Source organism: Mustela putorius, unplaced genomic scaffold (genome assembly GCF_011764305.1).
Source record: "Mustela putorius furo isolate JIRA1106 unplaced genomic scaffold, ASM1176430v1.1 tig00003853_pilon_pilon_pilon, whole genome shotgun sequence".
Taxonomy (NCBI): Eukaryota; Metazoa; Chordata; class Mammalia; order Carnivora; family Mustelidae; genus Mustela; species Mustela putorius.
The window spans coordinates 14609742-14622634 of record NW_025422005.1 but is presented as its reverse complement, the minus strand read 5'-3'; the positions used below and the strand labels follow the sequence as shown (position 1 = coordinate 14622634).

Below are 12893 nucleotides of genomic sequence, written 5' to 3'. Positions count from 1 at the left end.
GGTGTTGGAAGCACCTGGTTCCCCCGATCCCTACCCACGTGGAGGGGGCAGGGCTATGTCCCTACTCTGCTTGAGCCTCCTACTTGTCCCCTGGGCACCCCCTCTGGGATGTCTGCGAGTTCCTCTCTGACCTGCGACCACACTTTGATCCAAGTGACGAGATCAGACCCCAGGCAGCAGCTGTCTTGGAAAATGTGTTTGTTTTGTCCATACTGGGGAAAAATTCTTCAGAATTTGAGCTGGGAAGACCCTTAGAGAGCTTCTAGTCGGCTGTTTCCTAGTACAGATGGAGAAACTGAGTCCCAGGGAAGGGAAGGGTCGTGGCCGAGGCCACACAGCTAATTGCTAGCAATGGTGTTGGTAGCAGACCTGAGCGGTCAGAGGCTTCCCTGCCAGAAAGCTTTGGGGTCAGCAACACAGAGAACCCCCCGGGGCACTAAGAAGCCAGCAATGGGGTTCCAGCCAAGGGAAGCACATCCAGCCGGTGACCCATTCGTGCAGCGAAGCCTGGGAAGACCTCCGGTGCCAGGTGCCCGGCTGTGTGCTACAGCAGGTCCACATGGGTGTGACCACCCTCCTGTCCAGGCCTGGCCCTGAAGCCTCAGCACTCTGCCCTTTCTGGGCTGGGACTTCTGGCCGCCCACCTGCTGTCTTTCTACTGTTTTCTCTATGGAGGAGTTGGAGCCGCTGAGTCATAGCTCAGCCCCGAGGCAGGGAGATGGAGGAAGGCACAGGACGTTGCTCCCACGTGTCAGTCCCAAGAAAGACCAGCTTGGGGGATCAGGGCCCCCTGCCAACCTGCACTGGGCAGCAGGGGGCCGACCTCCCCTGCTTCCACACCCAGGACCCTAGAAGGGCCTCAATGACACAGGCCCTGAGGGCTGGCAGCTGTGCCCCTGCCCCATCCTGGCCCCAGGCCTCAGGCTTGGTGAGTCAGCCTGCTGGGGTGGGGGGGCTGGGGGCGCCAGTGACAGAGGCACCCTGAGACACTCCCCGCCGGGGCACCGGGTGTGGGGGATTTGACCTGCTGTCTCCTGGAGAAGGTGCGGATGGGGCTCCTGGGAACCTCAGGACAGCCTTAGGAGGGGGTGCTGCTCTGTACCTTTATGCCAAAGGAGGAAACGGAGGCTCAATGCGCCTGGGCGAGGCCAGCCCCCGCGCACACGGTCAGGGAAGGGGGAGGCTGGGTTTGAGTCCAGGTGGCCGGCCCCGCAGCATGGGCTCGGAACCGGGACTTCCCACAGGGCCTGATGGTTTTGGTAATTAGAGGTGAGTAGATCGGCCCGGACACTACTACCAACCAGCCTCAGGGAACCAGGCCATCCTGAGCGGTAGAGGTAAAGCCCTCGGGGGTCTCTCACTGTTCTGGGGGGCAGTGTCAGGAGCCCCTTCTTCCTGGGGCACCTGCCCCTCGCCGGCTGCATCCCAGCTGTTGCCATGGTGCCCAGGCTCTGGGCCGGGTCGGAGGGAGTATTTACTCGGGCACTCAGGGCCTCCCTGGGGCAGCAGGGCTGGGACCGAGTGGGGCAGGATTGTGGGGGATTGTGAGGTTGGGGAGCAAGCCTTCCAGGGCCTAAAAGCAGGGCAGTGGCATCGCTGCGGGAGGGCTTGCCTCCCCGCCCACATTCCCTGCTCCTGAGGGGCGCCCCCCTACCCCCCATGCCCTCAGCTGGCGGCGCCCCTCCGCGTACCCGCAATACTGGCTTTTAGCTCCATCCTCTTCTCAGTCCTCCTAGTGGTCTTGCAGAAACAGGATTTATCATCATCAGACAGAAGAGGGAACTGGGGCGGAGAGAGGCGAATTGACTTCTCCAGCCAGCAAGTGGCAAGGCCAGGCCTCTGACCTAGGAGACCAGGAGCCTGCTGCTCCCCGAGGCTGACGCCTGGAGCAACTGCTCACCCCCAGGGCCCAGGGCCCACTGTGTGCAGGTGGCTTCCAGGTCCTGGGGCTCGGGGGCTGGCGGGCAGGTGATGGGAGCCAGAGGGCGCTGCCAGCGCATTTCAGGCCAGCTTCAACCACCCTCTGTTGGCAGGGTCTCCTGCTTCCCTCTGTCCTTGGTGCTCTGTCCTCACCCCTACATCCTAGGTCAAGGTCAGCCTTTTGTCACTCTGATGGTTTTCCTGTCCCTCAGTCTTGGTCTGGGTGTTTCTCCACACTTGAGCAGATAGGGCAAGCCTGGGTGCCCACCCCCTGACCCCACGCAGCGAGGGCCCAGCCCCACGTGGGACCCCAGAGCCGCCGGGAGCAAAGCACCTGAGCCTCTGTGGCTCAGACCAGCAGGGACATGACTTGTCCTAATTCATTCTGCTCTCGCCGGGGTGGTTTTATTTCCTCACACTTGAAAAATATTGCATTTCACAGCTCTGTGTCAGCAACAAAACAACTTGGCTGCCTGGAGAGGAAGCAGGGAGCAGTCAGATAAATTAATTTGCTCTCTGCCATCACGCTGAGGGCTGGCGACTGGTTTGAGCTGGTGCCAGTGGAAGTTCTGGGCAACAAATGGCTCTTTGCCGGCCACGATCCAAGGGCCTGGGAACGTTCCTGCTTCCCTGGAGCCACAGCAGAGAGGCGATCAGGAGCCCTATCGAAAGGGCGAAAGAGCAGCTTTCCGAGCCCTCGGGGGACTACAGGGTCAGCCCCTGGCAGCTGAGCGCCCGGGCTAGAATACCCCTTCATAATAATCCCGCCACCACCCAATAGCATGGACAGCGCCTGGCGTTACGGGGCACTTGCCACCTGCCAGGCCCTGTGCCAAGCGTGGACAAGCCTTATTTGACTGAATCCCCATCCCATCCCTAAGAGATGGGTATCTCATACTCATTTTACAGATATGGAAACTGAGGCCCAGAGAAGTTGAATTATTGGCTCAAGGTCCCACAACAAGGAAGAAAGAGGTGGGGTGGGTTTGAGGCTGGTTCCACCCAGGGCAAAGCCCCTGCCTGTTGCAGGGACCGCGAGGTGCCTCCCTGCGCTGCAGGAGGGCAGAGGTGGCCCGAACTGGGCCCTTCCCTGGGTCCCTTGGGGATCTCCGGTCCCACGAGGCTCTGACCCGTCCCTCCCACCCACAGCTGAAGGAGCACCCAGAGAGGGGCGTGTACGTGAAGGGGCTCTCCATGCACACGGTGCACAGCGTGGCCCAGTGTGAGCGAATCATGGAGACGGGCTGGAAGAACCGCTCAGTGGGCTACACGCTGATGAACAAGGACTCCTCGCGCTCCCACTCCATCTTCACCATCAGCATCGAGATCTACGCCGTGGGTACGTGCGGGGGCTGCTGGAGGCAGGGGAGCCGGAGCCGGGCGCCAAGACCTTTCCCCTCCAGGGGCCTTGGGGGCCCCATCCGAAACTGGGAGAAGGTGCTCAAACGGCCTGGAGGCCGCCCAGGAGGACCCTCCTGTGCTAGGTAGGGCCCAGGTTTCCTGGTTAAGGAGCAGCAGCATCAATACTGCCGCTGGCCGCTCACACTGAGCACCTACTATGTGCCACAGTTTCTGCGCATTAGCTTGTGTATTCCTTACCACAGCCCAGGAGGTGGCCACCAGTGTTTCCCCCATTTTACAAACGAGGAAACTGAGGTCCCGCAACTAGAAAGCGTCAGAGCTGGGCCTCGATCCCAGGGCTCTGTCTCCAGCATGTCCTGCCTAGACCTTTCGGTGTCTCCTCTTTCTCTGCGGTGCTCCCCACCCTTCAGTCATCCCCTGCGTCCCCCTGTCTAGAAGAATCCCTGAGGAAGGGAAGAGGAAGGGAAGAAACACATATTTATTTCTGGCCCCTAGTAACGGCTGTGCTAAGCACTTCCCAGGCTTCCTTCTGTTTACAGCCCACAGGAGTCCTAGAGGCAGGCATTCTCATTGCCATTTTACAGACGGGAAAACTGAGGCTCTGAGAGGTGCAGTGGCTTGCTTGTGTGGGGCCCCACTGATAAGTGGGGGAGCTGGGATTCGAACCTGATTCTCTCTGACATCTGGGCTTTTCCAATAACACGGCAGCTGCCTCCAAGTCCATCACGGATAGAATTCTCTAGAGCAGTGCAGCAGGAAGCAGCCTCTGCCCAACCAGAAACATAATCTTGGAGAGATCCTGGACCCAAGGTCAAAGCCGGGATATCTCTCACGACATCGCCCAGCATGTGGGGTGACCTGGCCCTAGGCCAACTGCCTGGTGCTTGCTGGGTCTGAGTCTCCCCAGGGTGCTGATATGGTTTGAGCAGGGTCAGTGAGGTCACGGCATCCTGCCATGAGGCTGTGCTTGGGGGGCAGGGCCTAGGGCAGTTGAGGAAGGATCTGGACAGGGTGCCTTTTGGGGTGCACCTTGGTCTTTGCAGAAGGGTTTGAAGGATGGAGCAGGCTGCCTGGAGACAGGCTTTTAAACAAATTTATTTTTCTATTTTTAAAAATTTTTTTTAGTGAGTGTGTGTGTGAGCAGGGAGGGGGGCAGAAGGAGAGGGAGAATGTCAAGCAGGACTTCATCCCATGACCCCAAGGTCATGATCTGATCCAAAATCAAGAGTCGGGCACTTAACCAAATGAGCCACCCACGCGCCCTGCAGATAAATTTAAAAGATGTTTATCATTCTTGTTATAAAATAAGTTCAATAATGCTATTTAGGAATTAGAGAAAGGTAGGTATATTACTCATAAACACACCTATTAGCATTTGAGTGTATTGGGGTTTTTGGTCCCTGTTATCCTGTGAAATTTATAAAAACAATCGAACTCTGATGCTGTATTTAGTTTCTCCCTTGCGTCTCATTCCCCACGCCAGCCCCGAGCATCGTTCCTGCCTGGTCTTTGAGACCCTGAGTGCCCGCTGAAGGAGGGCGCATCTCTCGTGCGTTTTCTAACCAATCTTTAGAGGGCAGTGAGGTTGTTTCCATTCGGGAGAGTTGTAAACAATGTTACCATGAACATTTTTTTTTTTTTTAAGATTTTTATTTATCCATTTGACAGACAGAGATCACAAGCAGGCAGAGAGGCAGGCAGAGAGAGAGGAGGAAGCAGGCTCCCTGCCAAGCAGAGAGCCGAAGGCGGGGCTCGATCCCAGGACCCTGGGATCATGACCCGAGCGGAAGGCAGAGGCTCAACCCACTGAGCCACCCAGGTGCCCCATATTCGTTCTGGTCTCTTTTCCCCAAGTTTCATAGCAACTAAGATATAGAATCAGGATTGGATGCCCAAGATCTGCGCCTTCAAAACCTGTGCTCTGAGCCCGTGTTACCAGCCAGGGCCCGACTCCTGTCACCCTCACCACTGGGGTCTGCCTTGTCCACAGGACCTTGGTCACCGCAGATCCAGGCTTGTTCTCGGGGGCACAGGCCCCTGCTGTGTGCTGGGCCCTGAGTCAACTCTGTAAAAATGTGCCCTCCATTTACTTTACTCCTCCCATCAACCAGCCGGAGTGGGGAGGAGCTAGCTGCTATTAGTCTCATTTTGTGGCTGTGAGAATTGAGGACCAGAGAGGTGCAGGGCTCTGCTAAGGTCACCCAGCAAGGAGGAGGTGGGGCGGGGCCGGGAACCAGGTTCAAGAGCCTCCAAAGCCAGTGTCTTTTGCAGTGAAGGATACAAGGCCCTCGGTGACCAGTCACATCCTTCCACTCTTGGCCTCACAGGGAATCTGGGGGAGCCATTGTGATCCCTGAAAAAAATCCCCACCACGCTCAGAGAACAGTCTGGACCTTCTAGCTTCTGCTCCCCGAGTCAAGCAGCCCTGTGTTCTGACCTTGGGTCTGCCACTTAGCGGGGGTGTGACCTTGGGCCAGTTAGATGCCTTTCCGAGCCTCAGTTTCCTCTTCTGTAAGATGGGGATGGTGACAGTGCCTCTCTCATGGGCTCCTATGTGGCTGGTGGTGGGAGCACTATATGCCTGTGGCTAAGTGCCCCACGTGGGGCTCACCAAAAGCCCCTCACCCTCCGCCTGGTCCGTCCACAGACGAGCGGGGCCAGGACCACCTCCGTGCCGGCAAGCTGAACCTGGTGGACCTGGCGGGCAGCGAGCGGCAGTCCAAGACGGGTGCCACGGGGGAGCGGCTCAAGGAGGCCACCAAGATCAACCTGTCCCTGTCGGCCCTGGGCAATGTCATCTCGGCCCTGGTGGACGGGCGCTGTAAACACATCCCCTACCGGGACTCGAAGCTGACGCGGCTGCTGCAGGACTCGCTGGGCGGCAACACGAAGACGCTGATGGTGGCCTGCCTGTCACCCGCGGACAACAACTATGACGAGACGCTCAGCACCCTGCGCTACGCCAACCGGGCCAAGAACATCAAGAACAAGCCGCGCATCAACGAGGACCCCAAGGACGCCCTCCTGCGCGAGTACCAGGAGGAGATCAAGAAGCTGAAGGAGATCCTGGCCCAGCAGATGAGCCCCGGCAACCTGGCAGGTGGGTGGCTGGGGGAGGAGGGGGCGGCAAGGCCCAGGGCTGGGGACAGAGGCTCCCCCCGCCCCTGTTTAGTCTTCTGCCTCTGGCTGCCCATCCGAGAGACTGAGAAGCAAAGTCCCGTCTCCTCTCCGCATCCCGTGAGCATGAACAGTCAGCGAGAGCCGGCGTGGTGATGGTCGGAGGCCCTCTGCTCCCCCAGGGACTCGGGAAGGGGTCTCTTTGGTCTGTTCCGTCAGTCGCTGGGCTCGCCGCCTCCTGGCTCCTGGCCACGCAGCCACCATCCCGCCTGTGTGCCTGCTGTCTCTGTGGCAGCATCGTGACACCGTGCTGCCGAGCAGCGGGTGACACACTCCCCCGTGTCCCACCCCCGGTTAGACACCTTGTGATCGCAGCTCTCACACCCAGTGTTGGGCTGTCATCTGGCAAGGAGAGGTCTCTATGTGCAGCTCAGGCGCTCTGGGGTCCTTGCACATTCTGGGGTTTTCTTTACCCGAGAATTCCCCGGGGAAGGGAGCACAGAAGAGCCGGAGTCTGTCTATTCACTCATCTACCTCCCTACCCACCTTCCTCTCTGTTCGTCCATTCTACATACGCATTTATCTATCACCTGTCTACCCATCCATCCATCCATCCGTCCATCCATCCACCCGTCCACCCAACCGTCCACCTGCCCACCCATCCACACACCCAAAGCTCGCTGAGCAGCCCCCGTGTGTGGATCTGTGCTGGGCACTGACAGCGCAGAGATGACTCTGATCCAGGCCCTGCCTCATGGGCATGTAGTCTGGGGGGAGAAGGACCCTCCGGCAGACAGTACACATAGGTCAGAGAGCTGAACTGGCCACTAGAGGGTAGAAGGGAGTAAGTGACCCAGTCTGTTTGGGGGTAGGGTGTGATCAGTCAGGGAAGGCTTCACAGAGGAGGAGGTGATTGAGCAAAGTCTTGGAGGCAGAGAGGTCTCCCTTTTAGCCAGGATGAGAGTGGCCAGACTGTGCAAGATGCACAAAACTGTAAGGGACATTTGGGGAACAAGCAGTCATGCTGGCAACCTGCTGAGCCGGGCTCTGGGAGATGGCCAGTGAGGGCTGGATGTGCTGGGCTGAAGAGGGCCTTGAGCGCCTCTGAGGTGGCCTCACCTTGTGGCTTTAAACACCATCTCTGGACTCTGGCTCCCGTGTGGCCCCCCAGCCTGGCCGTGTGGTTTGTGTCTAGGTCTTCATTCATAAAGGGGCCCGAGGGGGCCCTTGGAGAGGTCAGCGTGACACTAGAAACAAGAGGATGGGACAACACATGGGGCCACATGTCCTGGGAGGGCCCGGGGGGAGCTCCAGCATCAGTCAGGAGACAGGGAGGAGCGAGGGGTCTCCGGAGCCAGAGCTGGATTTGGAGCCATGACTGGGGTTTCTATGGGAAAGTCTGGGCAGGAGCAAGAGCCCAGGAAGGGCTGGATTGAAGGATTCCTGTGGGTGGCGGCACAGGGGCAGTCCCGGCCCCCCAGGGATTTCGGGCAGGGGAGATCCTGGCTGGGAGTGCGAGTCAGATGGAGGGGCGGGAGGGGTGCAGACTCGGCATCGCTTGGTTGGCAGGTGAAAGTGGGCTAATAGTTGGTTTGCTTCCTCTAGGAATTAGCCGGCCTGGCCAGGGGCGGTCTTTCCCTGGCTGGCAATCCCCCACTATATCAAACATCACAAAATAGAGACAATTAAAAAAAAAAAAAACAGTTGCGACGCAGTGTCCTCTGAATTCCAGACTTGAGCATCCAGCTGTTGAGGGATCGTTTGGAACTTAGCGTGTCTGACACTGACCTCTTGATGCCCCCCAGCCTGCCGGTCCCCGCGCAGGGGGTGGCCACCCTTTTCCTTCTGAGTATTCAAGCCCGAAACCCTGGGGTGGCCCTTGGCTTCTCGTTTTCGCACAAACCTGTATCCAGTCCAGCAGCAGATCTTGTCTCTACCTTTAAGAGATGTCCAGAATCTGTCCACCACTGTCCCCTGAGTCGCTAGCATCTCCTACCTGAATTACTAGGGGGCACCACCCCGACAGGTATCCAGGAGTCTGTCCTTAGCCCCCTCAGTCCATTCCCCACTCAGCAGCCAGGGAGGTCCTGTCCAAATGCACATCCTTTTACTGCTCTGCACAACCCCCCTCCTTGGCCTGTTTAACCCAAAGTCATCAGCACAGCTTTCAGTGTCCCTGTGATCCCCCACGCCCTCTCTGAGCTCCTCATCACCTGTTCTCTCCCTCTCTTACTCCATTCCAGTCACACTGGCTTCCTGGCTGGCTTCCTGGCTGTTCCTGGAAGTCCAGGCCCACTCCTGCCACAGGACCTTTGCACTCACTGCTCTCGTCTGTCTGGAAAGCTCTTCCCTAAGATCTCTGCCTGCTTCTCTCTCCCACTTCCTTCAGGTCACTGACTTTGCCTTACCTTATCTAAGAGGTCCTCCTGGAACACACTGTTTAAATTGCCCCCCGCTTTGTTCTTATTCCTGAGCACCCCCCCTGCTTTCTCTCTCTTGTTAGAACACGTTCGCTTATAATATGTTAACATTTTGCTTATTACTGTGTGTACCTTCTTCCTCTGTATGAAAACTCAGTGTGGGTGTGGAGTGTTGTCTGTTTTGTTTAATGCTGGGTCGCCAGTGCCTAGAACATGCAGGTGCTCAAGAAATAGTTGTTGAATGACTGAGTAAATTAGTATTTTACATAGAGATGTGCTTGGAAGAAACTCAGTGCTGTGAAGTGTGTTTTGCATAAGTCTGTGGTTGTCTCTTTTCAGATTTTGGCTTGGTTCTCGCAGACTCTGTGCAGCTTGGTCACAGCCCTCCCTTCTGTCTCTCTCCCAGACCTGCTGTCCAGTCAGACCCCCCTCAATGCTGTCCAGACTGAGGAGAAGCTGGCGCCCCCACCGGTGATCCAGCCTGACACAGAGGCCGAGAAGCAGCTGATCCGGGAGGTGAGACCCGGCGGTAGGTGGGAGACAGGCAGGCAGGTGAGGCCCAGCAGGAGAGCATCTGCCGAATGATATCATTTTACCCCCACCAGAATCGTGGGCTTGGCACCTCAGTCTCCTTTTTGGAGCTAGGTGCCGTGACTCGCCCAAGGTCACCCAGCTAAGGAGAGTCTGAGTGGGATTTGAGCTCAGGTCCTGACTCCAGAATGCAATCCATCCCTCATCAGGGCCTAACATGGGGAGCACGGGGAGGGCTGTGGGGTGTCTGCAGGGGTGCTGTCTCTTTTCCATACTGTAGGAAGGGGGGTGGCTGTGGGTTGCTGGAAATGGAGGCCTTCCTGGCGGTGGGAACAGCTTGAGCTGGGCAGAGGGGACGGAGCAGAAGGAATTGGTAACTTCGTCAGGTGCCCACAAGTCAGAGGCTGAGAGCCGGGTGCCCTGGCTGGGCAGTGGGGAGGCCCAGCACTCATTTGACCAGTGGGTAAATGGGGTGTTGACCTCCCAGAAAAAGCTGTCTCCTGGGGGCCCCTCATTCTCCCCATGTGTGCCTTCCAGCATTTCTGGGAACCAGCAGGCCAGGTAGCAATGCCCTGGTTTACAGACACCGAGCTGATCCCTAGCAGGGGGCTTACACAGCCAGACTCAGCAGAGCCCCTGACTCCCGGCTTAGGCTCCATCCTGACTCCAGGCCCTGCTGGTTTCTGGAAATCCCTGCCATCTGAGGGCCCCATTCAGAGACCTGAGCATGGGGTGGAACACTGGCATTTTCCCAGCAGAGAAGGATGCCGGACTGGGACAGCTCTGCAGGAACTGCGTCCCTGGATGTGTCCGCAGCTGGGCCTCTGCCCCTCAATTATAAACTCAGTGATAAGCCCTGGGGACCCCTGGGAGCCCTGGTGAGGCTGTGGGGATCCGGGGCCCAGCCTCTGAGGGGCAGACTAGTAAGTCCTGGGAGTCTGAGTCCTGTGGGCTGGAGAGCTGGGAGAAATTGGCCAGAGTCCCTAAAGGCTACCCATGACAGCTGTTCCCCCTGAGGGAGCCTGGTTGGCTGGGGCAGGCACCCCGGCCGAGGAGCAGGGCGCCGCCATCCCCCCTGAGTCACCAGAGAGGAGACTCCGCTCCGGGCTGGCGGCTTCAGGGAGCCAGTGACTGGCAGGTCCTTCTGCCAGAGGTGGCGGTCGCTGGCCTTGTCTTCACGGGATAGCCTTGTGGCTGCTGTGTCTGAACGTCCCCCCCGCCCGTGGCCACCACCAAGTGTCCTCTCAGGCTCTGCTGTTTCTTCTGTGAGCCACACTTGGAGGAAGAGTCAAAGGTGTCTGTCTTCCCTCTCGCCTTCCTTCCCATTTCGCTTATGAGCCTCTCATATTTATTGAGCACCTACTATGTGCCTGGAACCGTGCTTTCCTTTCCCACCCGGAACCAGTCGGGACTCTCAGGGTGAGGGGGTGGCCCCTGTGTGGGCCGGCGAGGGTACGGGGCCAGGGATGGGCTCTGCCACGAGTGGGAGATGTGACTCCATGGGCTTCAGTCTCCCGGCTGCTCCAGAGAAGGGGGGATTTGGATCAGAAGATTGCTGGGTCTGTCCAGCTTTTCCATTCTGCAAGCCCAGTTCTTGGTGGGCTCCGTGCCCCAGCACAGGCTGTTTAAGCTCTCGGGGACTGTTTGGGCATCTTCTCACCATGGGACCATGGAACTAGCACCAAGCAGGACTCGGAGTCTGGGTTGGCAGGCATTTTCCAAGCCCCTGCTGCACTGGGCCCTGTAGCTGGGGGTCCGTGAGGGGCCACGGGAGAGGAGTTCTGTGTCGAGTATCAGAGCCCATGCTGTAACTGCTGGGGGTGATCTCGAAAGAAGTCTGCGCTGCGGGAGGGAGACAGGGCTGGGAAGAGCGAAGTCACTCAGCGGGTGGCTTGGCTTCACAGGGTCTGTCCACTGTCGCAGGAGGACGAAGAGCTCCTGCAGGTAGATCTGCAGGTAGTCGGGAAGGTGTGGGCTAGGATGGCGAGCGCAAGCTTCGGAGTTTTCCAGGAAGCAGGAGACGGGAAGTGGGAGAGGTGGAGGGTTGCAGAAGGACCCAGGAGGGGCGCTCGGCAGCGTAAGAGGCCCTCTGTGGTTCGGGGTCACACATGTACCACTCAGACTGGAGGTTGGTACTACTGTATGTGTGTGTGTGTGTGTGTGTGTGTGTGCACACGTGTGCATATGAGTGTGTACATGCACACACCTGCATCTCCAGCCAGATCTTGCTGGTTGTGTAGGTGTGACAAGGCTGAGCCAGGGTGACACTGGGGCCAGGGCCGTGCAGGGAGGGGACTGTGGAGGAGGCTGGGTAGAGCTTGCTGAAGGATGAGTGTAGGGTAGGGCCCGAGTCCCTGCTGGGGAGGAGAGGAAGCCAGGGCAGGGGGCGGGGGGGGGCAGTGAGCAAGCAGATGGGGTGCAGGAGAAGGTCTGTGGCCACTGGAGAGCTGTGTGGTTCTGGGCAAGTCACCTCCCTGGGCCCCAGCAGCCCTATGTATGGCCCTGGGACTCGAGGGCATCTCAGGTGTGCCACAGAACGCCCAGTCACATATTAATGATCCTCTGTCCCTCCCCGAGAGCCCGGGTCATAGAGTCTGTGCCGTTGTAGAACTCTGGGCTCTGTTCTGGAAGGGTCCTGGTGAAGTGGGTGTGTGCGCAGGGGCTGTCCCTCCCCTCCCCCGGCCTGTCCGTCTGGCTTTCTCAGGGGCAGCTCCACGACACGGGAGGTCATGTACTGTCATCAGCCTGAACCCTGGCCCTGCCCATGGGAGGTGTGCTTGGAAGCCAGAGCGGTCCGGTTATCCTTCTGGCCAGGCCAGCGGTGGGCTCCAGGCACTCACGGACTCAGGAGTTTGCCCTGAGCCCCTCCCTCCCCTGTGCTAGGTGCTGAGGCTGCAGGAGGGGACAGTGCTGTCTGAGAGGGTGGTCAGGGAGGGCTGCTTGGAGGGGGTGTTACTGAGCTGAGACCTGAAGGAAGAGCTTGCTGGGGGATGAGGGCAGAGACTCCGAGGCAGGGGAACATCGGCCTGTCAAAGAGTGGAAAGTGGCCCATGTGCCCAGTGTGGGGTATATGTCATGGGGTGGGCTGTCCAGATCTCTGAGGACTCGGTCAAGTCTAGAGGCTTAGATTTTGCCCTGTAACATAGGAAGCCACTGAAACACAGTCTAGGAGCGCCTGGGTGGCTCAGTTGGTTGGGCATCCGACTCTTGATTTCAGCTCCAGTCATGATATCAGTGTCTCGAGATCGAGTCTCATGTGGGGCTCTGTGCTCAGCAGGGAGTCTGCTGGAGATGATCTCCCGCTCCCTCTCCCCTCTGCTCCTCCTCTCTCTCTTTCTCTCTCTCCCTAAAATGAATAAATAAAGGGGTGACTGGGTGACTCAGTCATTAAGCATCTGCCTTCAGCTCAGGTCATGATCCCAGGGTCCTGGGATCGAGCCCCATGTCGGGCTCCCTGCTCAGCAGGAAGCCTGCTGCTCCCTCTCCCACTCCCCCTGCTTGTGTTCCCTCTCTTGCTGTGTGTCTCTCTCTGTCAAATAAATA

At 58.4% G+C, this 12893-nt stretch overlaps 1 protein-coding gene across 5 annotated transcripts in view; it reads left to right on the top strand.

Moving 5' to 3' along the window:
• KIF17 (kinesin family member 17) overlaps positions 1-12893 on the top strand; it is a 40765-nt gene that overhangs the window by 9277 nt on the left and 18595 nt on the right. For all 5 annotated transcript variants that reach the window (XM_045063873.1, XM_045063871.1, XM_045063872.1 and 2 more), the window contains exons 4-6: positions 3070-3259; positions 5930-6382; positions 9226-9335. In XM_045063873.1, coding sequence (XP_044919808.1) covers positions 3070-3259; positions 5930-6382; positions 9226-9335 — 753 coding nt within the window. The remainder of the gene's footprint in view (positions 1-3069; positions 3260-5929; positions 6383-9225; positions 9336-12893) is intronic.